Source organism: Neoarius graeffei, chromosome 28 (genome assembly GCF_027579695.1).
Source record: "Neoarius graeffei isolate fNeoGra1 chromosome 28, fNeoGra1.pri, whole genome shotgun sequence".
NCBI lineage: Eukaryota > Metazoa > Chordata > Actinopteri > Siluriformes > Ariidae > Neoarius > Neoarius graeffei.
Window position 1 is genome coordinate 39,700,513 of NC_083596.1, and position 27,748 is coordinate 39,728,260.

Consider the following 27,748-nt stretch of genomic DNA (forward strand, 5'->3'; position numbering starts at 1 on the left):
TCGGCTCCTCTGTGTCGATTCATGATTTCAAAGTTAAAAATATTTTTTTCATGTTCGATATATAATGGAAATAATTAACGGAATTGATTACGTATATGTTTTTCTCCTATTACACACACTGCACAAAAGTTGCCTTATCCTTTAAACATATCTGTGAAGATACTCAGTCATCCAGGTACATAGTAATCTGTGGTTGGTAGAAGAGAGCAACTTGATACTTGATACTCCCTATTAGACAGACAGAACTGAGGATGCCTTTTGGACGAGAGGCGAAACGTCTTCAAGACTTTTCAAGCAGGTCCAGTTGCTCTCTTCTACCAACCACAGATTACTATGTACCTGGACGACTGAGTATCTTCACAGATATGTTTCTACGCACTTTGGGATGAGTTCCCTTTGACTAGTGCGGGAGTATGAGAGGACTTCCAGAAAACTGGCAGACATCTTAGGTGGGGTTTACATTAGACCGTATCAGCGGATCATCAGATTAACGTTTTTAAAACGATTAGTGTGCACACAGCAACACCAATACACGATTCGCGTGCACACAGCAACGCCAATACACGGATACGCTCGGCTCCGCAGGCATCCTGCGCTCCAAATCACTCCGCCCTGAACAGCGAGTGCCCTCTGGAGGGTGCGCACTCCGGGACTGAGCCGCTGTGTGTGTGATCCTAGTGCATATCGGGCATGCGCGTCACTTACCACTTGCAAGTGGAAGGATGGCAAGCCTAAAGACAATCATAACTACACAATGGGCAGTATTTGTATCAGCATTTGCAGTATTTTCATACTTTTATACTCTTTAATGAAAGGTGATACAAGGCGGAAGTCCGCGCCGTTTCAGCAGTCGCATCACATGACCAACGCCAGCAAATCAGGAAGGTGGATGTCACAGTGACGTTGTCCAATGACGACGCCAGCTAGAGCTCAGCACAGCGTATCCGCGTATCTCAATGTTTACACAGCACCGGAGCTGACACGATCTGGATTGAATACGTGGACCCTGGCGGATTCCCGTTTCCCGGCGTTTCCAGGCGGTTTAATGTAAACGGACAGTGCATCCGCGAAGAAAACGAGACAGATACGGTCTAATGTAAAACTTGGCCTTAGCCAGAGAGGATCGTTCATTTTTGTCAACCTGGAACGACCATCACTGAACAGAGGTGGGTGTCTATGACATCTATCAGCCACCTACAATGCAGCCATCAGCATTCAGATTCTATGATGATCCATGAGAGGATAAATACTTGATACTCCCTATTAGACAGACAGAACTGAGGATGCCTTTCGGACGAGAGGCGAAACGTCTTCAAGACTTTTCAAGCAAGTCCAGTTGCTCTCTTCTACCAACCACAGAATCAAATTAAAGAAAAAAAAAAAAAAAAAAGTGATCTCGCATGGATACTGAAAACACTTGTTTTTGCTAACGGTCCTGAATTCAAATACTAAACATTCTTCCTCCCCTTTTCCTTCTCTGAAACCACTGCCAACAACCAAAGATCAGAACACGAACAACTGAACTCCCTCATGCCATAAAGAGCAGATAAGAAACTTCCAAGCTCCATTCCGCTCACGGTTACTTCCTGAAGTGTGCTGCGTTCTCTGTGCAGCGACTTTTAAATGATCTGGTCATAGATTCCCCATAACCGCTTTGTTCAGCTAAAAGCGTCTGAAGAAAAACCCACAGCTGAAAAGCTTGGGTAAAAACAGCAGCCATTACAAAACCCAACACTCCAGCATGGTCCTCCTTCTGCAACGTGGGTTTTGAACAGCAGAGAAACTCTGACACGGTCTATTTTTAGGTCTTTTGTAAACAACTGCTATCCCTCCCACTGAAGAACGATGGCGACCTGGAATGAACTTTAAAGTGCTGATGACACGAACATGACTCTGTGCAATTTCTTAAACTATACAACATGGCAAACATGTTAGATTTCTGTTATAATTACGTGAAAAGAAGCTGTTACGCGAATATCCAACTTTTACCGTATTTTCTGGACTATAAGCCGCTACTTTTTTCCTAGGTTTTGAACCATGCGGCTTATACAAAGGTGCGGCTATTCTGTGGATTTTTCTTCCACCGCTAGGGGCGCTCTAACCGGAAGTAGAATCAAAAATAAGATAGACGAAAAATCAATGCAAAGAAGAATTAGCAGATCTTTAGCAGATAGAACACGCACGACAAATTACTAACTGGTAATTATTTTCAAATCCAGCCAAGATGATTAAAAGTGACTTGTGGTTTCAAACACAGGAGAAATGAAGGTAAATAAATACCGGTTATTTTCTCTTGGTTCTGTTCCGTTTTAATCAGCAAAGTTGCTGCCGTGTTAAAAGGCACTGTTCGGAAAGAATCTGTTCAGGTACATACATGTACATTTACAGTACAAAATCGTTCTGTACATGCAGTAAATATCGAATTTTTCGACATAGATATCTGCGGCTTATAGCCCGGTGCGGCTTGTATATCTTTTTTTTAATTTTTTTTAAAAAATAGAGCGGATGCGGCTTATATACAGGTGCGCTCTATAGTCCAGAAAATACGGTAATTGCACAGCGCAAGAAAACTGGGTCCGTGGCTCGCGGCCATGCTGTGACGTCAGCGGAAGAACACGCTGCGGTTCACTGGCTGTTCTACTCAATGGAAAATGGCGCATGAAAACGCCGGTGAACTCTAGTGCTAGCTCTTCAACAACCAAATACTGGTACTTTAAGCAGTGATCACGATGGCATGATTTTATCTGATTTTAAATAAATGAGATTGATAATAATGTGAATGTTCACAACTAGTACATACAAACTCTGCAGCTTCTGATTCAGCAGCTGCGTCATACTCCGCAAAAACATCAGCAAGAACCTACAATATAAATGGAAATGCAATACACTAAGCTCAAATGACTCTTGGAAAGTATAATTTCTAAATTATTTCTACATACTCTTGAAGTCGGTCATCGGGGTACTTGCTACCGTTCCCTAACAACGCATGGCAAAGGGTAAAGTGTAGTGTTGCTATGAGTACTTGCTCCGGTGGAAGATCCTCGATGTGCTGATAAGACATACAGTTCTATACAACACACGAGTGTCACGATAATCACAAAACAGATGCAAATTGTTAAAATACCTAATTTTTAAGCAATCATGTATTGATCTCTTCCGAATAGAATCTATGATAGCCTACCCTCTTTACCCTTTGCCTCTCGTTGCTAGGCGGCAGTCACATGAAAGCCGCAAGCTTTCACAAGCAAATACATGACTGATATCACGCCGACTTTATGATTACATTTATGATTATCATGAATGTGTACTCTATGAGCGCTCTGGAGCGAGTCACTTCCAAGATGGCCACGCAGACCGCATGGTTACTATTTTTAGCATCACGTCGGAGCACTCTATAGCTCTACGTACCTTTATCTTATGTCATTTCTCGACACGTGTTCTGACAGTTGGACTGTCTTTGGAGGAGTCGGCTTGTCCCAGGCGACTGCTGGATCCGGCATAGCTACTAGTAGACCCCCTCCGGAATACTGTAGGCACTGCTGATGGTAGCAGCACACGTTTGTGCTGAACTGCACACCCAAGAGATTCCTTTAAGCTGGGAAGGGTGTCAAAACAATCCAAATCGAAGTGTTCAGAGCACAGGACGGATGTTGGTGAGGGCTCCCACTTGTCACGAGTGCGCCTGACTTGCCTCACCCACTTCACATGCAGCTCAGGATCTCTGGGAAACTTGAATAAACTTACCCCGTCCTTGTGGGTTTTGGAGCAAAAACCGGCAACACAACGCGAAGGCATAATAACTATATATATAGTAATGTCTAATAAAAATACTAATAATGATAAACTGAACACCTGTCGCATCAACAACAAACTGGTAAGTTAGGAGGAAGGTTCTTTCGCTGACGTCATATAGCTCCTCCTCCTCTTTCGTCTCCTGGGTGCTGCAGCCCCGTCAAATTTGCCCAAATAGCCGCGTTTTTTATCATAACTTGTAAAATAGGTGCCTTCGTGAATTAATATATGGATCATCGGGAATTACTTTTTATGTTATAAAACATCGCCAAAGATGTCAAAAACGTGTCATCAGCACTTTAAGGCTTGTCCTTTCATGTTAAACTTTAGGTCGTGTCCTAATCAGAACGACGCTATGCAAAAATGCCTGTTTAAGGTAGTAAACTGGATCGGGGGAGAGAGAGAGAGAATATTACCTTGCGAAGTCGACCCACTTCTCGATGATCTTTTTAGGAGACAGACGTCTGCAGACGATGCCCACGTAGTCCGGCTGAACATGACAAAGAATCCAAATAATGGCTTTGTTAGAAAGATGGAAAGATTTACAAATGAAGATAAATACCGATCCAAATTTAAGAAAAGCCCCTGCATTATTTAAAAATAAATAAAAATAACATTGAATCCCAATATTCTGCTGAGTAACTTTTTTTTTTATATAAAAATACCCACTTATGTACCCGATTAGATTATTCTACACACCTTTAAAAAAAAAAAAAATTTTATATACAAGGTCCGGGTTCGAGCCCCGTGGCCGGCGAGGGCCTTTCTGTGTGGAGTTTGCATGTTCTCCCCGTGTCCGCGTGGGTTTCCTCCGGGTGCTCCGGTTTCCCCCACAGTCCAAAGACATGCAGGTTAGGTTAACTGGTGACTCTGAATTGACCGTAGGTGTGAATGCGAGTGTGAATGGTTGTCTGTGTCTATGTGTCAGCCCTGTGATGACCTGGCGACTTGTCCAGGGTGTACCCTGCCTTTCGCCCGTAGTCAGCTGGGATAGGCTCCAGCTTGCCTGCGACCCTGTAGAACAGGATAAAGCGGCGAGAGATAAGGAGATTTTAATATACATCTCCAGAGTTTTATTTATAACGAACAAAAAAAAAACAAAAAAAAACCCGCTGAATCATCTCACCTCAGTCACTTCATTGTCATTTGGAAGCAAATCAAATTCCCCAAAGGATAAAACGGTTTGGGTTTTGCCCAAACGTATATTTTTTTGGGTGGGGGAAGAAACAAGTCTGAATTTGTTTCATGACCATATCACAGACTGCCTAAATCATTCCTGTCGTTAAACCTCGCTCACGTTAAAGCTACACCACCTTTCAGATCCTTCACGTTTAGGTCATAAAAAGCATTTCCCCGACACCCAGTTATTTGTTTAGTGGACCGAAAGCAACTGAATTCGAATCGCAGACTTCAAGTTTTTTTTTTTAGTTTTTTTTCCCCCCTAAAAAGAACAGTTAATTAATTTAAGGCCACATGGCCCTAAATTCCCCACCATTTTTTCCTGCTCCCCCATGACCTCATTCAAGATGCTACGTCATAGTGGGCTTTCCCCGTTCGCGCAAGGCATTGTGGGATACAAATTTGAAACAGAGGACGCAAGTGAGCGAATGAAACGTGAAAGACTGACTACAGTAACGGAAAGCGAGAAGAAAAGACGTTATGTTTTATACGAAGGAAGGGAAACGCAATGCAAGACAAATATCAGCGAGCACCTCGGTGTGATCAGCTGTTCGTTTTAGCGACAGAATGATGGAACAGTCAGCACACGCTCAAAGGTAAACCTGTAGATGGCGCTAATGCAACACTGGATACCGACTGCCGTCAAACCCAAAAGATGACTCGGGTAAACCTGCGCATGCGGACTTCCTCCGCGCGTCTGCTCGACTGCATGAAGCGAGCGATTTCACGCACGTTTGCTTGGGAAGCCACTCAAATTAAAATCACTTCCCAGCCACACAATGGCCTGTTTTTTTTTTTTTTAAAAACAGATAATCACAACGACCGAATTTCAGAGGGCACTAAAATTTCACACCGAAAGGCCGTCTACTTTTAAAATCAGCTTGCTCATTTTCATACGAAAAGACGACGCGCTACGATAGGAAACTAATCAAGTGCTCTGGTGGTGTGACACAGCCCAAGTCAAAGTGGAATTACTTTTATTACACCACAGTTATCCATTCCCATCATACTTTTAATAAATTAAAAAAAAACCCCACACAAAACCCTGCTTTGAGTTACATTTAAATTAGTGCTGTCAAAAATGTCGCGTTATTATTGCGTTAACTTGACTCAATTTTAACGGCGATAATTTTTTTTTATCGCGAGATTAACGCTCTGTGACATGTAGGTTTTTCATAAGCTTTTGAAACTGCCAGGAACTTGGAACAGAGACTTTGCTTAGAAAAACAATAGCAGCTAGACTGTAATGCTACGCCCCACACAGCCAGAGTCCTCTGCCCTCCCCCCAAAGAACCAGCGCGGGCAGGGCGCGCGCTAGCCCTGCGCCTCGGGACGAAGAGCCACGGTGCTCAGCTTAGGTTTCGTTTTCCCATCGGCGGCTCCAGCCCGACTTTGCAGTGGCTGTGACGAGACGTGTTATGCCCTGCAATAAAAAAAATAAATAAAATATTGGTACAAAGCAAGCCCATTCACTTTTTTATGCTAAGAGAATTACAATGGTTTTTCATGTGACAAAAATGTGCGATTAATCGCGAGTTAACTATGACAGTCGCGACATTAATCGCGATTAAATATTTTAATCGCTTGACAGCACTAATTTAAATGTTATGAAACAAGTTAACAGGTTAGTCGAGTTTTGTTACAGCCTGTCCTTCACCAACCTCTTAAATTAAAAAATAAAATACAATAATGGGGGGGGCAAACCCCCAGATTGCTACAACAGCTAAACAGCTGGAACTGTCGTCAGAGCTGCTGAAAGCATTAGGTGCCATGTACCGAGGTTCCACGTTGGTTAATATTCAATCCAATGATTTATAGGATGTCGCTTTCGTAAAAAAAGGGGCGTCATTCATCAAACTGCATACGAACAGATTTAAAGTGCATATCGCAGGTAAATTCAGGAGCAAGATCAATGTAATTCTCCTATCTTATAGGAAACTTTGCTCAAATATCGGTCACATTTTACGCAATTTTTTTTTTTTTTACCTTGCGCAATACCAGAAAAATTCAGTTGAAATCAAGCCATTTGAGGCGAATTGGTCCGCCTCTGAAAAAAACCTGGCATTTGGATTTCCTGGCAAACACTGATTTGCGGGACGCCTCCTTCTGAATCCTACATCAGGGCTGGTTTGTTTATGAGAAAACGACCTGGTGGTTTTCTGCAAAATTTCTTCAACGTTATCGCGTAATTATTAAAATGGCTAACAGATGTATCGTAGGGGGGTGTAGCAACATTACATTCTTCATCCAAAGGTGAAATAACATTGCGTTCAGGTGACAATTCCATATTTCAATGCAAAAAAAAAAACCCGCTAGCTGCTAAACTTGGTCTACACAGGCTGGGCACTGAAACCGTGCAAAGCTCTCGCAGCCTGCTGGCGCTTCCGCACGTGACGCCACGAATCTGGCTCCAGACTCCCTTCAGATTTTTCCAGACGCGTTTTTTTTTTTCCCTGCTGTAGACAGATGGCCTTGTGCAAAATTACCCTTCTGGAGGAGTGTGTAAAGGGACATACATACATAAAAAAATTTTTTTGGTCCAGGATATGCACTTTAAATCGTAAATCATTCACACAAGAAGTTACATGCAATTTGGGGACTCATTAAAAAAAAAAAAAAAATCCCAGAAACTTTGAGGTGGGTGTTTGTTAGCCTGGGCCCGCCCATCCTAAGCGTGACGCAACACGAGGGCCTGTTGCAAGCTTAGTCTGCCCAGGCAAGCTATCTACAGCTCTTCCAAGCTCCCAAAAAACCGGGAGCCAATCAACTTTGAGCATCTCCAACGGCCCTGGGTAGAGGCGTGTTCAAGGCAGTGACATAGTAGAACTGCGACCGGAAGCCATAGATTGTTTACAGAATCTATGCCGGAAGCGCTTCATTCACTAGAAACATTACGAACATGGAGCAAGTTCTCATTGAAAACGGAGCAAAGAGCAGCCCTGGAGGTATTTATTGAAAGGAAGGACGTTTTCGCCTTGCTCCCGACCGGCTTCGGTAAGAGTTTAATCTACCGGTTAGCCCTGTCGCGTCACATACGTCAGAGGAAAGAGTGATGTGATTGGTTTAAGCTTCGTCACAGCCTTTTCTGGCTTCGACCAGTAGCAAACGGAGGTATTTCAGGGAGGCGGGTCAACCACGCACTTTGGGAAACGGTTGGGCTTAATATCTTTGCCAGACCAAATGCTCGCAGAGCTTTGAAGTCATGTTAGCCAGACTAGGCGTTTGTAGCCCACTTGTGCTCCTGTACCCATGCATGTAAATTCCTGCACGAGATGGCCACCTCACGTAAAATGGCGACTTTATCAACTTCAAATCCTGTTTCGCATGGATTACTGTACGTGTATATATGGAATATACAGTCATGCTTCAGTTGCTTATGGCGTTTTTATGTTTACTAGACGCCCTGATCTAGATCGACTTCGCTGATTTAGTTTTGATCAAGACTTCAAAAGCACACCTCGTACTAGTTTACCAAGTCGGGGACTAACCATACTACTGAAGACATTGTGTGAAAGCCAGTCTTTTTATACAAATTGGCATTAATAATAAATTTTAAAAAAGTGAATACACTAAAGACTAGTCCTAATTAAATGAGTAGGTTTAAGGAAATTGGGCTGTACAAAGTGATCCAGCTGTACACGGCCATGAAGCTGCACAAACGCTTCTGGTGACCAGATTTAACACTTACTGCACACAAGTTATTTTGACTCCCTTTGTCTTCCAGACTTTACCCTTATTGTTTGTTTTGTGCTCCTAACTGTATGTTAAGTTTTGTAGGAATCGCGACACGGAAAATAAACCCCATCAGCAACGATGCGAAGCGTGTTCCCGGTGACGTACACTACCGTTCAAAAGTTTGGGGTCACTTTGAAATGTCCTTATTTTTGAAAGAAAAGCACTGTTCTTTTCAATGAAGATCACTTTAAACTAATCAGAAATCCACTCTATACATTGCTAATGTGGTAAATGACTATTCTAGCTGCAAATGTCTGGTTTTTGGTGCAATATCTCCATAGGTGTATAGAGGCCCATTTCCAGCAACTCTCACTCCAGTGTTCTAATGGTACAATGTGTTTGCTCATTGCCTCAGAAGGCTAATGGATGATTAGAAAACCCTTGTACAATCATGTTAGCACAGCTGAAAACAGTTGAGCTCTTTAGAGAAGCTATAAAACGAGGGTTATGTATATAACCGCGGTTCTATGAGTTTCGGATGACCGCCAGAGGCGGTGCTTTCAGCACATGGATATCCATCACACGAACGTGCAGGTCGAGTAATAGTAACAACAAAGTCACGTGTGACCTGGGTGACGTCACCCCGTGACCCCGGCATAAAAGACCGGTAAACCCAGGAAGTGACCTCTTGGCAAATCTTCTCGTGTACACTCCAAGTGACTGCCAAGCTCTGGCGGTCATCCGAAACTCATAGAACCGCGGTTATATACATAACCCTCGTTCTATTTCGTTTCTACTGACCGCCAGAGGCGGTGCTTTCAGCACATGGATGACTAATACCAACCAGGTCATGAGGAGTGCCTACCCGTACCCAGTGCTGCTGCGACGGGCCTGGAATGACAGCCGTCGCCACAGGATTATGTGGGACGACATTAAGACGGTAAAACCTGGTGAAGGTGCAGCTGGAAGCCCAGGAGGCTGCGCTGCATATGTCTGAAAGGGGCACGCCCTTCAGTGATGCCCATGAGGCCACCACGCCCCGTGCAGAGTGCGCCCTGACAGCCGGAGGAATCGGGAAGCCACTGTGCCTGTAGGCATGTAATATGGCCTCGACTATCCACTTGGATAGCCTCTGCTTAGAGAGCGCCAGACCCCTCGTTGGTCCTGTGTGGCACAGAAACAGGGCGTCACTCCTACGGAAGCCCTCTGTACGCGACACGTACACCCTGAGGGCGCGAACTGGGCACAAAAGTTCCGACCTCTCACCATGGCCCGCCTCGAACGCCGCAAGGCTAAGGGGCTGGTTGACGAAGGTAGCAGAGAGGGTCTTCGGGAGGAAAGAGGGGTTAGGCCACAGGGTGACCCCACTGTCGCCGGAGTGCCACTGCAGGCACTCCCCACTGACCGACAGCGCGTGTAGTTCCCCGACGCGCCTCGTCGATGTAATGGCCAGAAGAAAAGCAGTCTTCAGGGAGAGCCATGAAATGTCTGCCGTGAGCAGGGGCTCAGAACGGTGCGTCGCAGAGAGCCTGCAGCACCAATGAAGGTCCCATGTGGGTACCCGGCTCCGTCGGGGGGGGTCTCAACCAGAGAGCACCCTTCAAGAAACGTGCCACCAAGGCGTGGGACCCCACGGTCCTTCCCCCAACTCTGGCATGCTGAGCAGAGATGGCAGCTGCATAGACCTTGATGGTGGCAGGGGTAAGACCCTTATCAAAGCAGAGACTGGCGGAACAGTCGAATGGTCGGCAGGGGGCAGCATGTAGGCTCCTCCCCCCGAGTTAAGCACCAGTTGGAGAAAAGCCTCCATCTGTTGGCATAGAGGGCATTGGTGGGGGGTGCCCGAGAGCTTGCAATGGTGTTGACCACTGCCGGCTCACAAGGACCTCGCAGGGGGTCCGGCCCTTCAGCGGCCATACCCAGAGCTGCAGACGGGCTGGATCCGGGTGCCAGATCTGCCCTCCCAGCTGTGATAGGTCAGTCCTCACTGGCAGGCACCAGGGGTCGCCGTTCAGAAGTTGCAGCAACTTGGGAACCACACTCGGCCCAGCCACCGGGGGGGCGACAAGCAGCAGCCCGTGGTGGTCCATCGCAACCCTGTGTAGGGTTGGCACGATCAGCAGCAGAGGAGGGGGGAGGCATACAGCAGTTGCCTCGGCCAAGCATGCGCCAGCGCATCCTGGCCCAGGGGACTGGGGCCGTGGAGGCTGAACCACAGAGGGCAGTGTGTCAACTCCTGGCAGGCAAAGAGGTCCACCTCTGCCCTGCCAAAACGTTTCCAGATGGCGAGAACCACCGCTGGGTTGAGTCTCCATTCCCCGGGATCGGGGTCCTGGCGGGACAGCAGATCTGCTGCCCTGTTGGCAGTGCCTGGCAAGTACATGGCACGCAGGCTCAAGAGATGTCGATGGGCCCACCGCAGAAGTTGGCCAGCCACTTCCAAGCACTGGAGGGACTTTGTGCCTCCCTGGTGGTTGATGTAGTACACTACCGTAGCGTTGTCCGTCCGCACCAGAACGTGTTTGCCGGTCAGGCCTGGGAGGAAGTGCTGTAGGCCGAGGAACACAGCCCGTAGCTCCAGCACGTTGATGTGCTGCGCCCGTGCACCACCGGGTGGAGGTGGAGACCGTTGAACCACCTCTGAAGCGGCGCAAGTCCAGAAGTCCCAGCGGGACCAGAGAGGAGGCTGCCGTAAGCATGCCCAGCAGGCGCTGAAAGGTCTTCAGGGCGAGTGACCTACCCCGTCCGAAGCGGCCAAGCAGTAGGCGGATGTTGTGGATCCTGGTCTGGGAGGGAGTTACCATCAACGACCTTGAATCCAGGTGCATGCCCAAGAAAGTCGTCTCCTGGCTGGGCACCAGCGAGCTCTTCTTGTAATTCACCCTGAGCCCCAGCTCTACGACATGCGAGAGCACAGTCGCGATGTTGGTGCGGGCCTGAGCTGCTGACCGTGAACAGACGAGCCAGTCGTCCAGGTAAGGCAGGACACGCAAACCCCTTGCCTGAAGTAGTGCCGATGCCGCTGCCGCACACCCGGTGAACACACGGGGTGCCAGCGATATCCCAAAGGGCAGAACATTGAACTCGAAAGCCTGGCCCTCGAAGGCAAACCGCAGGAACTGCCTGTGGTGTGGCACAATGGGAGCATGGAAGTAGGCGTCTTTCAGGTCGAAGGTGACAAACCAGTCGCCCGCCTGGATGTGGTGTAAGACATCCACTGTACGCAGCATGCGGAATCTCATGGTCCTCAAGTGGGAATTGAGGGACCTCAGGTCGAGGATCGGGCGGATACCGCCGTCCTTCGGAACCAGAAAATACCTGGAGTAGAACCCACCTTGCTGTCTCTGCCTGTCGACGGGAGAGACTGCTCCTTTCTCCAGGAGGGTGGCGATTTCCTGCCGGGGGACGAGGGACTTCCCCGGATGGCTCACGGTGGTGTGTTTGACCCCATGAAACGTGGTGGACGGCGGCAGAACTGGATGCGGTAACCCTCGGTGAGGGTCACCAGCACCCAGGGGTCAACGCTCTCCAGCTTTGGAGCTGTTCGCTGGAAAAGCGGCCGACCGCCGGCGCGCTGATGTCAGCGCCGTCCAGAGCGCCCCCGTCGGTCACCATGGGGGCGACGAGGAGCAGACTGGGTGTAGGGGGCGGCACTGCGGGTCCGGGAGGTGGTGGGGCGGCGAAAGTCATCAACCCGTCTGGTCTCCTGGCGGGTGCGTGGCCGAGACAGAGTCGGTGTGGGCCCCCTGAAGGACTGGGCAGCATTGCCATGGTGGTGGGCCTGGCGGGGGCCAGCGAACTGCTGTTACGCCTAGATGACCTGGGCACTCCGATCCAGGGCTTGCCGAGTGGCTTCGCCAAACAGCTCCCCGGGGACAACAGGGAGAGAGTGCAGCACACGCCGGTCGGGCTCGGCCAGAGGGGACTGTGCCCGCCATATCTGCTGGCGGCCGAGGGTGAGATACGACATCAGCCGGCCCAGTTCCCGCGACGAGTAGGCAAAGGCCTGGAGCCGCGTCACACAGCTCCCGTGATGCCGCGCTCGTCCCCTCCAGCGTCTGGGGGTCCATGACACCTGGCTGGCAGAAGGGAACTTAAATAGGGCGAGAACGCTCCAAGTAAGTAGCCCAAAATAAACTACCAGGCGGAAATAAAAAATAAACGACCGGGCGAACACACCCGTGGTCGGGAATATTAACAAGGATGGCGCCGTGCGCTACAGAACTGATAAGCAGCGGCGAGAAACACCGCTTTAATTTAAATGAATGAAAACCGCTTACCTGAGCGACAACAAACCGGCCTCCAGCAGCGAGGACACGCCTCGGAGGGCTAGTCAGCTAACTCCACCGAGCGAGAGCGCTCAGCTTAACGGAGTAACAAACAGTACGAATATAACACACAAGACAGCCGGCCCGTGAGCAGGCCGGAGACAAGGCTACACAAAACAAGCGGTTGATAATATTAACAAGGATAGGCACTGTGCGCCACAGAACTGATAAACAGCGGTGAGAAACACCGCTTTAATTTAAATGAATGAAAGCCGCTTCTCAATGTTGGGCATCTGCAGGAGGCCATAGGTAGGGGTGTCCTGCATTGCCGCCAGGGCCCTGCAGTCACTAGGGAGGTGGGAAGGCATCTAGGGTCCGCCCAACACCTCTGTAACTCCTCGAAGTATGAGGCCGAGGGCGGAACAGACAACGAGGAAGGCTATGTGGGACCTCTGAAGAAAGCGCTCTGATGCTGGGCCACCGGGGCGTGTCCCGCCCCAGACGGGCCAATGCAGCCCTCAGCGTTGGCTGGATGGATGAGCATCCGCCTTCCGACGCTGCCACGGTGCCATGGCTGGTGGCCTGGGAACCGGCCGGAGAGGTGGAGCCGTGACCATCGGACCCACCGCAGTCAAAGCTCTCCGAAGCCCGGATCGACAGTTCATCCAGGCCGCGTGCATCAACGGCCGGTGACAGAAGCGGTGGTGATGGTGAACAGTCAGGCTGCCAGGCAGAAGGGGTGGCTGCGGGAACACTGCCCCCTGTGGCGGAGGCTGAAGATTCGCCAGCAGGGCCTTCATCTCCTCCAGCTCGGTGGACATCACCTCCACCTTCTGAGCCAAATCGCCCGAGCGCTTCTTTTTCGCCTTAGAAGCGAAGACGTGTGGGGGAGCCCACGGCGCTTGCTGGGCCCCGCTGCTGCAGCCGACACCGTGTCCTGTCCCCCCGAGGCCCGGGGGATGTCAGACGGAGAATCCAGCCGAGCCAGCCTGGCGGTCCGCGCAGCCACGCTCAGGCACATGCAGTCTGCGCAGGCCATGTCCTTCAGCCCCTGCCGCAGGTGATCAATACCCAGGCATGAGGGGCACTCGCGGTGGCCGTCCTCCGGTTCGAGGGGGACCAGCAGTTGGCGCAGCGAGAGAAGAGGTCCATGACGCCTGGCTGGCAGAAGGGAACTTAAAAAAATAGGGCGAGAACACCCCAAGTAAGCAGCCCAAAATAAACAATCAGGCGGTAATGAAAAACGACCGGGCGAACACACCCGTGGTCGGGAATATTAACAAGGATAGGCGCCGTGCGCCACAGCACTGATAAACAGCGGCGAGAAGCACCGCTTTAATTTAAATGAATGAAAACCGCTTACCTGAACGAAAGCAAGCCGGCCTTCAGTGGCGAGGACACGCCTCGGAGGGCTAGTCAGCTAGCTCCACCGAGCGAGAGCGCTCAGCTTAACGGAGTAACAGCAATACAAATACAACACACAAGACAGCCGGCCCGTGAGCAGGCCGGAGACAAGACTACACAAAGCAAAGCGGCTGATAATGTTAACAAGGATAGGCGCCGTGCGCCACAGAACTGATAACAGCGGCGAGAAGCACCGCTTTAATTTAAATGAATGAAAACCGCTTACCTGGGCGACAACAAGCCAGCCTCCAGCGGCGAGGACACCGCCCCGGAGGACTAATCAGCTAACTCCACCGAGCGAGAGCGCTCAGCTTAACGGAGTAACAATACGAATACAACACACAAGACCGCCGGCCTGTGAGCAGGCCGGAGACAAGGCTACACGAAATAAGGCGGTTAATAATATTAACAAAGATAGGCGCAGTGCGCCACAGAACTGATAAACAGCGGCGAGAAACACTGCTTTAAATTAAATAAATGAAAACCGCTTACCTGAATGAGGACAAGCCGGCCTCCAGCGGTGAGGACGCCGCCCCGGAGGACTAATCAGCTAACTCCACCGAGCGAGAGCGCTCAGCTTAACGGAGTAACAAACAATACAACACACAAGACCGCCGGCCTGTGAGCAGGCCGGAGACAAGGCTACACAAAATAAGGCGGTTAATAATATTAACAAAGATAGGCGCAGTGCGCCACAGAACTGATAAACAGCGGCGAGAAACACCGCTTTAAATTAAATGAATGAAAACCGCTTACCTGAATGAGGACAAGCCGGCCTCCAGCGGTGAGGACACCGCCCCGGAGGACTAATCAGCTAACTCCACCGAGCGAGAGCGCTCAGCTTACGGAGTAATAAATCAATACGAATACAACACACAAGACAGCCGGCCTGTGAACAGGCCGGCGGCGAGGCTACACAAAACAAGGTGGTTAATAATATTAACAAGGATAGGCGCCGAGCGCCGCAGAACTGATAAACAGCGGCGAGAGGAACGCCGCTTTAATTTAAATAAATGAAACCCGCTTACCTGAAGCGAAAACAAGCCGGCCTCCAGCGGTGAGGACACCGCCCCGGAGGGCTAATCAGCTAACTCCACCGAGCGAGAGCGCTCAGCTTACGGAGTAATAAATCAATACGAATATAACGACAAGAAGAAAAGAGTTGGTGGACTTAACGCAGTTTCTTGGAGGGTGCATAAGCACAGCCCCAACCCTACGGGTAACGAAACTACCACAGCGCTTTGTCCAAATTTCAATCCAACTCGCAACCTGCAAACGCGAGAAGATGTAAGAGGTCACTTCCTGGGTTTACCGGTCTTTTATGCCGGGGTCACGGGGTGACGTCACCCAGGTCACACGTGACTTTGTTGTTACTATTACTCGACCTGCACGTTCGTGTGATGGATATCCATGTGCTGAAAGCACCGCCTCTGGCGGTCAGTAGAAACGAAATAGAACTGACCTTCCTTTGAGCAGATTGAGTTTCTGGAGCATCACATTTGTGGGGTCGATTAAATGCTCAAAATGGCCAGAAAAGGTCTTGACTATATTTTCTATTCATTTTACAACTTATGGTGGTAAATAAAAGTGTGACTTTTCATGGAAAACACAAAATTGTCCGGGTGACCCCAAACTTTTGAACGGTAGTGTACTTACACACACGACGAAAACTCAGCACTTCCAAAACTTTTGGAAACCGGACCGAAAACTTATCACTAAAAAAGGGTGATAAAGGAGACCGGTTCTCAGAAGAGCGAGTTTACAACCTGAGCACTCGTAACCATGAAGCTGTCCATGCTTCAAAATAATTCCTTCATTCCGAGCCAATCTGATACTGCAGATCCATGAGCGCGACCTCGCTACAGGTCTGACGCTGTTTTACGTAGACCGATATCTACAGCACACTTGGTAACGAATCACAGCGCTGACCTCAGAGTTGGTAGATACAAGCAGGAGGGAGGGTATTTCTCCGAATCAGCAAAAGTGCCGAGCCACCGCAAAAAGCCAATTATATTTAGACATTTAGGGGTCATATATTCGTTAACACTTGGTGACTCGCCGGATTTGTGCTTGGCTCTTGTCACATGCCTCTTAAAGCTGTACCGCCCTTCAGATTTTAAGTGTAGGTCAGAAAGAATTTTCCCCGACACGCTATTATATTTTTGTTTAGTGGACCGAAAGTGACTGAATTTGAATCACAGACTTCCAATTTTATTAGTTTTTTTATTTTTTTAAAACAGGACCTAAATGAATTGGCCCCAAATTCGCTGCTATTTTTTCCTGCTTCACCATGATACAGTACAAGAGACTACGTCATGCATGACGTGCTGGGCTTTCCCTGTTCGCGCAAGGCATTGTGGGATACAAATTTGGAACAGGAGAGAAAAATGGAGGAAGCGTGAAAGACCGACTCCAGTAACGGAAAGCGAGAAGAGAAAAGACGTTATGTTCTATACGAAGGAAAGGAAACGCAGGACCAAACTAATAAATATCAGCGCTCAGCGAGCACCTCGGTGTGATCAGCTGTTCGTTTAGCGACAGAATGATGGAACCGTCAGTGCATGCTCAAAGCTAAACCTGCGCATGCGCGCACACACGGGCTTCCTCTATCTGCTCGAAGCGAGCAATTTCATGCACATTTGCTTTAATCCCCTTAAATACCTTCCCAGCTACAGAATGACCTGCAAGATATTACAGAAATACACACGTCACAACAACCAAACTTCAGAGGGAACTCAATTTCACAGATTTTATGAAATTGAACCCACACACACACACACACACACACACACACACACACACAACCTACATTTTCTTCATGCAGGGAGAGATGGTGCGTTGCCAGCATGCGAATGCCTAGACGAGACGTCAGCATCGTGTCCAGGAAATTACGAATCAGCGTCTCATCCTACGACAAAAATAGACACTCGCATATTAATAGAAACGACTGGTTAATATTTCACGTCTCACAGAGCAAACTTGGAAGAAGGGCGCTAGATGGATCCTTGTTTACTTGAACGTGTTTGCGACACTCCCGAAATCCTTCCGCGAGCAGGGTGACCACGTCTTTGTGATCGTCCAGGAGCTGCTGAACCAGCTTGCTGTAGCCAGCTTCCGTTTCTTGGTCTGTAATCTGAAGGACAAATAACAAAACGGCGCCGTTTAAAAACGGAACCAAAAACGAGAAATTCCAGAAATTTAACTCGACAGTTAAGCGATAAAACAGAAGGCTCTCATCCCTCCTAAATCCTCATTTAAAGGAACAGTCCACCGTACTTCCATAATGAAATATGCCCTTATCTGAATTGAGACGAGCTGCTCCGTACCTCTCCGAGCTTTGCGCGACCTCCCAGTCAGTCAGACGCGCTGTCACTCCTGTTAGCAATGTAGCTAGGCTCAGTATGGCCAATGGTATTTTTTGGGGCTGTAGTTAGATGCGACCAAACTCTTCCGCGTTTTTCCTGTTTACATAGGTTTATATGACCAGTGATGTGAAACAAGTTCAGTTACACAAATTGAAACGTAGCGATTTTCTATGCTATGGAAAGTCCGCACTATAATGACAGGCGTACTAACACCTTCGGCAGCGCATTGATATCTGAGCTCCGTATCAATGCGCTGCCGAAGCGCGCAGAAGGTGTTAGTACGCCTGTCATTATAGTGCGGACTTTCCATAGCATAGAAACTCGCTACGTTTCAATTTGTGTAACTGAACTTGTTTCATATCACTGGTCATATAAACCTATGTAAACAGGAAAAACGCGGAAGAGTTTGGTCGCATCTAACTACAGCCCCAAAAAATACCATTGGCCATACTGAGCCTAGCTACATTGCTAACAGGAGTGACAGCGCGTCTGACTGCGTCTGACTGACTGGGAGGTCGCGCAAAGCTCGGAGAGGTACGGAGCAGCTCGTCTCAATTCAGAGAAGAGCATATTTCATTATGGAAGTACGGTGGACTATTCCTTTAACCCCCCGACCAACTAACTTGCCTAATCTAGCCCAGTTCTACCACAAAAGAACCAAATGATGAAGACGATCGTTCTTTAACAAGATTTACATCAAACTTTGAGAACATGCTGGCTCCAGAAAGATATCGATTTCACGTGCAAGTTTCGCTTTTCCATTCATAGCTGCCTGGTAGACGATGCAATTTCAACAACTAGTAAATAAAAGCAAATTAAACCCTATTCCTTGCTGACTCAAAACAAAACGGTTTCATTCTGTACCCAAACACATAATCGACTACAATCTACTTGCTCCAGATCAGACTGCCTGCTGCACTACACGCAACGGCAACATTTTTTTTTTTACTAGCGGAACTAACGTGCGTGTACTATGAAAACACCGAATAAGGTACCTGTAAAAGATCCAGCTCTCACACTAAACGGACATACGCTTAAATTATTTTTTCCGAGGGTTTACGTGCGGCATGAAGACAAAACACTTTCCCAGAGCCAGAATTTCAGACACGTACCTGCTTTTTAAAAATCGAGGGCGCAAATGTGCAACGTTAGAAACTTCATATACACACGCGCTCATTTCTTGCAAGTCCGTATAATATACTTAGCTATAGCTTTTTTTTTTTTAAATATAAATCACGTCATGTTAGCTAGGACTTTACAGCATAATCAGTTTCTAAGCAACCTAAAATGTGATACCGGGCTGCACACTGGTGAGCTAGATAAAAATCAGTCCACACCATTAAGATACTTGGGTTGCTGTTACGGCAAGGAAATTAGGTCTCCCTGAGCGTCGTGGTGGGGAATTAACAACTATTCTAGATTCTTGTTTTTACAGGAAGCATCCACACCAGATTTCTAACCATTCAGGAAATATGAGCCCATTCTTTATTTAAAAATAATAATTTGTTCCCTGAATAAACTTGGGCACTGGAGCTTGTGTCTTGAGAGATGGAACTGCAAATAAAAAGACGACTTCTCAGAAAAGGTGCACAAAACCTCGACATGCATTTCACACACCACACCATTATGAACGCCATTCTTTGTTCAAGCCGCACCTTTTCCTCATTTCATGGATAAATGCTTCCCCTGCATAATTGTGCAACATCTCCCATGACCAAACCGTTTACAGTTAAAGGATTAGCCTCTACCCAGTCCTCCCACGCCCGTCTCGGACTACAGGAACTTGTCACAGAGCAGCTAAAAGCAGACGGGTGAACTTGACTTCACCTTTTCGCCGTGTGTGAGATAATGTCAAACCGGTACTTACTGCTGGAAAATCACTCAGCATGTGATAGGCCCGAATATAGAGCTCGTGCTGCAGAAAGGAAAGAAAGAGAGAGAGAGAAAAAAAAAAGAGGGGGTGGGAATGGTTTAGATCCAGATGGCAGAGTACCAGCAACGCATGCACGTGTTCAGTGTTCGAGGACTTCCAGGAACTCAAATACAAGGGAATCACGTGGCATTTGGCAAGCTGTAAACACGTCGTATATCAAGTTATGTTTATCCAGCCACCTATCTACGCATCACGCACAGCTCATGAGCCCTTTTCTTAGGACTGTGGCTCCTAACTGTAAGAAGAAAGTATGTGAAAGTTCATCACGAGGAGAGACGTCCACTGTAAAGCAGGGAGGCGGCTTCTGAAAGTCGCACACAAAAGCCTCGTCTCGTTTAATAAAACCTGACTGGCATGGATTAAACATTTGCAATTCTGAAGCGAACTACTGCAGCGAGAACGTGTCAAATGGAATCACAGGATTTCTCATCTCATTATCTCTAGCCGCTTTATCCTTCTACAGGGTCGCAGGCAAGCTGGAGCCTATCCCAGCTGACTACGGGCGAAAGGCGGGGTACACCCTGGACAAGTCGCCAGGTCATCACAGGGCTGACACATAGACACAGACAACCATTCACACTCACATTCACACCTACGGTCGATTTAGAGTCACCAGTTAACCTAACCTGCATGTCTTTGGACTGTGGGGGAAACCGGAGCACCCGGAGGAAACCCACGCGGACACAGGGAGAACATGCAAACTCCGCACAGAAAGGCCCTCGCCGGCCCCGGGGCTCAAACCCAGGACCTTCTTGCTGTGAGGCGACAGCGCTAAACACTACACCACCGTGCCGCCCCCACAGGATTTATATTTAAAAAAAAAAAAAAAAAACCACACAGATTCAGGTCACAAAATAAAATAAAAGCAACGACCTTAAATAAACACGCACTGCAATTCAATGACATGATGGATCATCGAGCTATACACACACGCGATGTTTTTATGACCATTATTACACAAGCAACAAAAGTTCCTGATAAACCTTGCCCTGAGAGAACTGAAAAAGTTCTCCAGGAAGGATAGAAGGAAGGATTGCTGAATGAATATATTCAATGCACCCCGAGCTACAGACATCTGACTGATCAGGGGACAGAAGGAAAAAAGAAAAACACCACAAAATTAATCCTCTCTAACTACAAGGACCTAAAGGATTTGCAATCCGTTATTCTTAAATCAAGAATATCGGAGGTGGACAGGAATGAAGTACATTTACTTGAGTACTGTACTTCAGTATCTGTACTTTATTTTTTCGGCAACTCATGACTAACTTCGCTACATTTGAAAAGACAAATATCGTACTTTTCACTGCGCTACATTTCTGTCAAAGTCCTCATTACTATGAAGCAGCTGTGAAAGGAGATGCCCCCTAGAGCCCTGCACTCCCGTGGGAGTCCCACGGGACCCGCCGCAAAGCAGTGCGGCGCAGGACAAATTTTGAAAGCTCATTGCCGGCGCAGGTGGGAGCAGGAGTGCACATTAGAGGTCTGCGCGGGTCGGATTTTTCAGTCCCGCCCACGCCCGCATTGTGCAGTCCCACTCCCGCCCGCAAAGAATTATGATTTTCAGTCCCGCTCCCGCCTGCCATATTTTGTCCCGCTCCCGCCCGCAAATCCCACATGATGCAGACGTTCACGTTATTTCTCAGGAAAGTTCTTGTCTTGACACAGCGTGATGGTGCCCCGCCCCCTACTTTGAGTGGATTTCAGCACAAATATCTACAGCTCACGTTATTATTTACCTTGTTTCGGAATGCAACATGTACTGTCTCTAATAATAATATTTAGTGCTGTCAAACAATTTTTAATCGCGAATCACACATCATCATATGAGAAACCATTGTAATTCTCTGATCAGCATAAAAAAGTGAATGGGCTTGCTTTGTACCAATGGTGTGTTTTTTTTTTTTTTTTTTTAAATCGCAAAGCAGAGCTAGTAAGAGAAGTGAATTGATTTACTGCTTGCGTTAGTCTACAACAGGGGTCACCAAACTTTTTTCTCTGGGGGCCACATTGTCGTTCCTGACTGTGATGGGGGGCCGGGGTCGGGTCAGCTATATCACATAGAATTGTATGACCCAGACAAATATGACCACCAGCAGGCCTCATTGTGTAGTAGAGATTACTAGCCTGGCACGGCCATCGCCATTACTATATCCCCCACTACTATATCCCCCACTACTATATCCCCCACTACTATATCCCCCACTACTATATCCCCCACTACTATATCCCCCACTACTATATCCCCCACTACTATATCCCCCACTACTATATCCACACTACTATATCCACACTACTATATCCACACTACTATATCAACACTACTATATCAACACTACTATATCAACACTACTATATCAACACTACTATATCCCCCACTACTATATCAACACTTGATTCCTGGCACATATTTGTTTATCTTTACTAGTGGTTTGCAAAAGTAGTTGAGTCTTCACACTTTGTTTTAATTTGAAATACCACAGATATTCCATTTATTTGTTTTCTAATAAAAATAACATCAAAGCTGTCAAGGTAAGAAACATCTGCCTATTTGAGGTGATTGACACTGGCAAAGATGAGTGGAAAATTATAAATTGTAGGTAGGCCTGTTGATATTATTAATAATATAAATAATAATTGTATGCAGCACTTAATAAAGGTCAAATAAATAGGCCTATAAAATAAATACATTTTAAAAAACAGTTAAATTATAATAATATGAGCAATAGATCACAGCAGTTGTGCTGTGTCCTGCACGTCATTGCTCTCATCTATGGCCAAAGCAAAAAACTCGAATTCTGACGCTCTCTCATTCAGCTGGTCATACATGTTGTCCCCCAAATCTTCGGTTCGCCTAGTCATAGTAGGTGCGGAGAGACTCACCGCGTCGAGCGCATCCTTCTTGTCGGGACACACCTCCTCGGCCACAGCAAGCATGCATACTTTAACAAAGTCCCCATCAGTAAACGGCTTTCCATGGGTAGCTAGTAGGTGAGCTAGCTTATAGCTAGCTCGGACAGCAGCCTGGTTGATCTGGGTTTGGTGAAGGAATACATTCTGTTGTGCAGCCAGTCCGCATTTCATCCTCCGAATCCTGTCTTCTCTTGTTTGCCCTCGCAAACTAACATACTCTTTGTGGCAGGTTTCGTAGTGACGACGCAGATTATATTCTTTGAAAACCGACACACTTTCTTTACATACAAGACAGACTGCACGGTCCTTACACTCATAGTTCGAATTACGTGGGAGCCAATGGGAGCTGAGCTCCCATTCCCTCAGGCTCCCATGAAAGAAGCAAACTTAATTTTCTGTGGAAGTCTCTCAAATACGTCATATATCACCATAATAAGCTTGAATAGCCTATATCACCATATAAATAAAACTCATTTCATTTCCAATCACCATGCAGCCATAACTTTGTATTGAACGTGTTATTAAACCGCAACATGTACAGCTGTACTTCACCACCACACCACTATGCGCGCAAACTGAAATTTGCAGCCTGCGAAATCGAATGTGAAGTTAAGTCCGAAGAAGACTTGTCCTCTAGCTCACAACGATCTTCCTTTGTTTAACAATATATATACACACACACACATTATATATATATATATATATATATATATATATATATATATATATATATATATATATATATATATATATATATATAGTGTGTATGTGTATATGTATGTGTATATATATATATATATATATATATATATATATATATATATATATATATATATATATATATATAGTTAAACAAATTATATATATATATATATATGCAACACCGTGTGTGTGTGTGTGGGTGCATGCGCGCGCCTGTGTGTGAAAGCTGTGCACTGCAGTGCGCAAAAGTGCGCTGGTCCAGGAGAGCGAGTATGCATTGCTTTTTTTTTTTTTTAAATAGAGACCCCCATAGGGTCAAATTTATAATTCGAACCCTGCTTACACTGAACGAAAAAATAAATCGGTGGTCCACTGTTCTTTAAAAACTCTGCACTCTCTGTCAGCTTTTCGCTGACCGCTCGCCATTTTGCTGTCCTGAACACTGACAGTTCTCTGCGCGTGCGCTGCCTGTCACTGCTTGATCGCGAGCATATGACGAAAATTCAGAAAATATGAATAGTTCATTTTATAACTAAATATCAATTTAATTGAGAAAATCAACAAAATACAAGATGCAGACATATTATTTGCCGAAAAGCAATTTAAAAAAATAGGCCATGACCACTTTTGGGGATTGCCTCATTGGGCCGGTTCAAGTGATGGGGGGCAGAGGGGCTGGGGGGCCGGTCAAAGGGGGGTGGCGGGCCGGATCTGGCCCGCGGGCCGTAGTTTGGTGACCCCTGGTCTACAACTTTAGTCAGAGAGACAGGTTACACAGTGACGGTAGGCTTGACTCAATGCTATCCCAGAAATCCTTCCTGTAATATGCAAATTTGGCCGCCTCTGATTGGACAGCCAAATTTGCATATTACAGGAAGGATTTCTGGGATAGCATTGAGTCAAGCCTACCGTCACTGTGTAACCTGTCTCTCTGACTAAAGTTGTAGACTAACGCAACAAGTAAATCACTTCACTCATGGTTCTCTTGCTAGCTGGGTGTGAACTGCAAGTCATTAGTGATCAATGGCAAATTTAAGATGCTATTTCCCTGGCAATCTGACTCTCTCTGCAAATTTAGGCATCTTAAAATGTTATTAATGCCAAATAAAATATCCAGCACAAATTATATATGATAAACATAAATTAATAATTTATGCATTTTATTTCAAACACATTTTTAGTTAGCGGGACTGCAGCTCATCACCGCTCCCGCCCACGCCACATATGTGCACTCCCGCTCCCGCCTGCGCGCGCATATGTGCACTTCCGGTCCCGCCCGCAATGAGCTTTCAAAATTTGTCCCGCGCCCCACTGCTTTGCGGCGGGTCCCGCGGGACTCCCGCGGGAGTGCAGGGCTCTAGTGCACATATGCGGGCGCGGGCGGTGATAAGCTGCAGTCCCGCTAACTAAAAACGTGTTTAAAATAAAATTTATAAATTATTAATTTATGTCTATCATATATAATTTGTGCTGGATATTTTATTTGGCATTAATAACATTTTAAGATGCCTAAATTTGCAGAGAGAGTCAGATTGCCAGATTGAGTGAGGAATGGCATCTTAAATTTGCCACTGATCACCCTAACGGGCAATCCTTTGATCACTCTAATGGACTCGCAGTTCACACCCAGCCTCCAGTGACCCACACTAACATGATGCCTCAATGACACCTTAGATGAGCTGGTCATCAGAATTCTGATTCTGATCCAGGAGAGGATAAATATCTCTCGTATGTTTCCGATTCCTTTCCTCTTCCGTGTTTGAGATCTCCGATCATGGCAGAAGAGCAGAGCTCCTCTACTGAAGCTCACAGTGCTTCAAAAGTAAGTGCTGCTTTAAAAAGAGGTACATTTACCGTTAAAAAGTCAAGAGTCCTGAAATCGGACATTTTAGTTAGAAATGCTTTACAAATGTAAACTGGGTTAGCCTAATGTTTTGTATGGCTGAACAATAAATATACCAAATTTCCACTTGGAATTACGCGCTCGCCTGTCTTTTTTTTATCGTTGATTATCATTAGAGATACTGACGAAGGCAACAGCCGAAACGTTTGTCTCCTTCTGCTGCTAAAAACAACTGAAAAGAAATGTAACTAAAAGAATAAGTTCAAGAGTGCGAGCCATCTCTCCTTTCACACTAATTATTCATAGGAGACGCACCACGGGAGAGCGCATACTTAAATGATTAGCCTACTTAAATAATTATGTCTACATGCTGCCATTTCAACATTCCGAATTCAGAAACAAGGTAAATAAACGTGAACGTGAGCTGTAGATATTTATGCTCAAATCCACTCAAAGTAGGGGGCGGGGCACCATCACGCTGTGTCAAGACAAGAACTTTCCCGAGAAATAACGCGAACGTCTGCATCATGCGGGATTTGCGGGCGGGAGCGGGACAAAATATGGCAGGCGCGGGCAGGACTGAAAATCATAATTCTTTGCGGGCGCGACTGAAAAATCCGACCCACGCAGACCTCTAATGCCCCCCCCTTCTCTTTTCTAAAACATGATTTCCCCCCCCCCCAAAAAAAAGTTGACGCTGAGACAGTCCATCACTAGTGTCACGTCACGTCCATAGACTGCATAAAATCAAGTTCAGTTATTTCTCCACGATCAGTTGATGGCAGAATGGAAGGAGGCGATTCTTCCGGGGAATGCACACACCCGCATTTCAGTTTTCTGAAAGGAATAAAGTGCCATTTCGTTTTAAACGTTTGAGCAAAATCACGGCCTACGAAAACTCACCGTCCGACCTGCGGAAGCATATTGAGGTAGATCGACATTTTATTCCAAGAGAAAGCTTGCAATGAAGTTGTCTGCGCTTTTAGAGCTAGCGATAACGCTGCAAACGTAGCTATGCAGTCTGGTTAGTCAGATGACTATGCCCGCCAAGTTGCCGTAACCTTGTCCACGGCTAACGTTAAACACGTGTATATAAAAAAAAAAAAAGGGAGTTACGCCAACATGAGTAACGTTAACTTATCTGAAGCGCTTTCAGAAACGTTTTGGCATAATCTTTGCCAAATAAACTACGTAAAAATTTCTTTGTGTTTGCTAGCATGTCAGGTGGAGTTTCACGGACTAGCTAGCTTAACGTTAAACCACCATGATGACACAGGCAGATTCATGTGTGCATGGATAGATACACTTATGCGTGCACATACGCACGACCTGTGAGATGGACAGTATTGTACTAATCAGTAATAAATTGCTGGATTTTTTTTTTGACGTCTTGCTTAAAGGAACAGTCCACCGTACTTCCATAATGAAATATGCTCTTATCTGAATTGAGACGAGCTGCTCCGTACCTCTCCGAGCTTTGCGCGACGTCCCAGTCAGTCAGACGCGCTGTCACTCCTGTTAGCAATGGAGCTAGGCTCAGCATGGCCAATGGTATTTTTTGGGGCTGTAGTTAGATGCGACCAAACTCTTCCGCGTTTTTCCTGTTTACATAGGTTTATATGACCAGTGACATGAAACAAGTTCAGTTACACAAATTGAAACGTAGCGATTTGCTATGCTATGGAAAGTCCGCACTATAATGACAGGCGTACTAACACTTTCTGCGCGCTTCGATAGCGCATTGATACGGAGCTCAGATATCAATGCGCTGCCGAAGGTGTTAGTACACCTGTCATTATAGTGCGGACTTTCCATAGCATAGAAAATCGCTACGTTTCAATTTGTGTAACTGAACTTGTTTCATATCACTGGTCATATAAACCTATGTAAACAGGAAAAACGTGGAAGAGTTTGGTCGCATCTAACTACAGCCCCAAAAAATACCATTGGCCATACTGAGCCTAGCTACATTGCTAACAGGAGTGACAGCGCGTCTGACTGACTGGGAGGTCGCGCAAAGCTCGGAGAGGTACGGAGCAGCTCGTCTCAATTCAGATAAGAGCATATTTCATTATGGAAGTACGGTGGACTGTTCCTTTAAAGCAACATTGCTGTTGGGCAGTTATTAAGCTCGAGGTGTGGAGCTTTTAAATCAGGTTGGATTGTCATTTTTATTTTCTGAGCAAGCTGCCATTTACAGCTATTCCACCATCTTCCTGATTAACATACACATACGTGTGCACATACTGCCAGAGCTGGGTCAGAACACGACCATGCTGCTTTGTGGGGGTGGGGAACAGTGTTACATTTTTTTTTTTTTAAAGTGGAAGTGACACTGGCTCCTTCAGTTCAGTTCAGTTTCGTTTTGTAACCATCTACCAGCCGTTTATTCTACAAGTTAGTCGGTTGTTTCAGAGGCGTTAGGTTTTGTAAGCATCGTGTCAATAATATAATGCATTGACAGAAAACATACTTTTTAAAAAGTATTAAAAGCAAGTAAAGTGCATATCACGGGTAAATTCAGGAGCGAGATCAATGTAATTCTATTTTATATTAAACTTTGGTCAAATCTCACATTTTGCGCATTTTTTTTTTTACCTTGCGCAATACCAGAAAAATTCAGTTGAAATCAAGCCATGAGGCGAATTGGTCCGCCTCTGAAAATACTTGCCAT

The 27,748-nt window shown here is 46.6% G+C and overlaps 1 protein-coding gene across 1 annotated transcript in view; it reads right to left on the reverse strand.

Moving 5' to 3' along the window:
• Nucleotides 1–27,748, reverse strand: part of bckdk (branched chain ketoacid dehydrogenase kinase) — a 79,019-nt gene that overhangs the window by 37,283 nt on the left and 13,988 nt on the right. The window contains exons 4-7 of the mRNA XM_060913131.1: nucleotides 19,551–19,598; nucleotides 17,332–17,451; nucleotides 17,128–17,226; nucleotides 4,209–4,282 (exon numbers count right to left, since the gene is read on the reverse strand). Of these exons, the coding sequence (XP_060769114.1) occupies nucleotides 4,209–4,282; nucleotides 17,128–17,226; nucleotides 17,332–17,451; nucleotides 19,551–19,598 (341 nt within the window). The remainder of the gene's footprint in view (nucleotides 1–4,208; nucleotides 4,283–17,127; nucleotides 17,227–17,331; nucleotides 17,452–19,550; nucleotides 19,599–27,748) is intronic.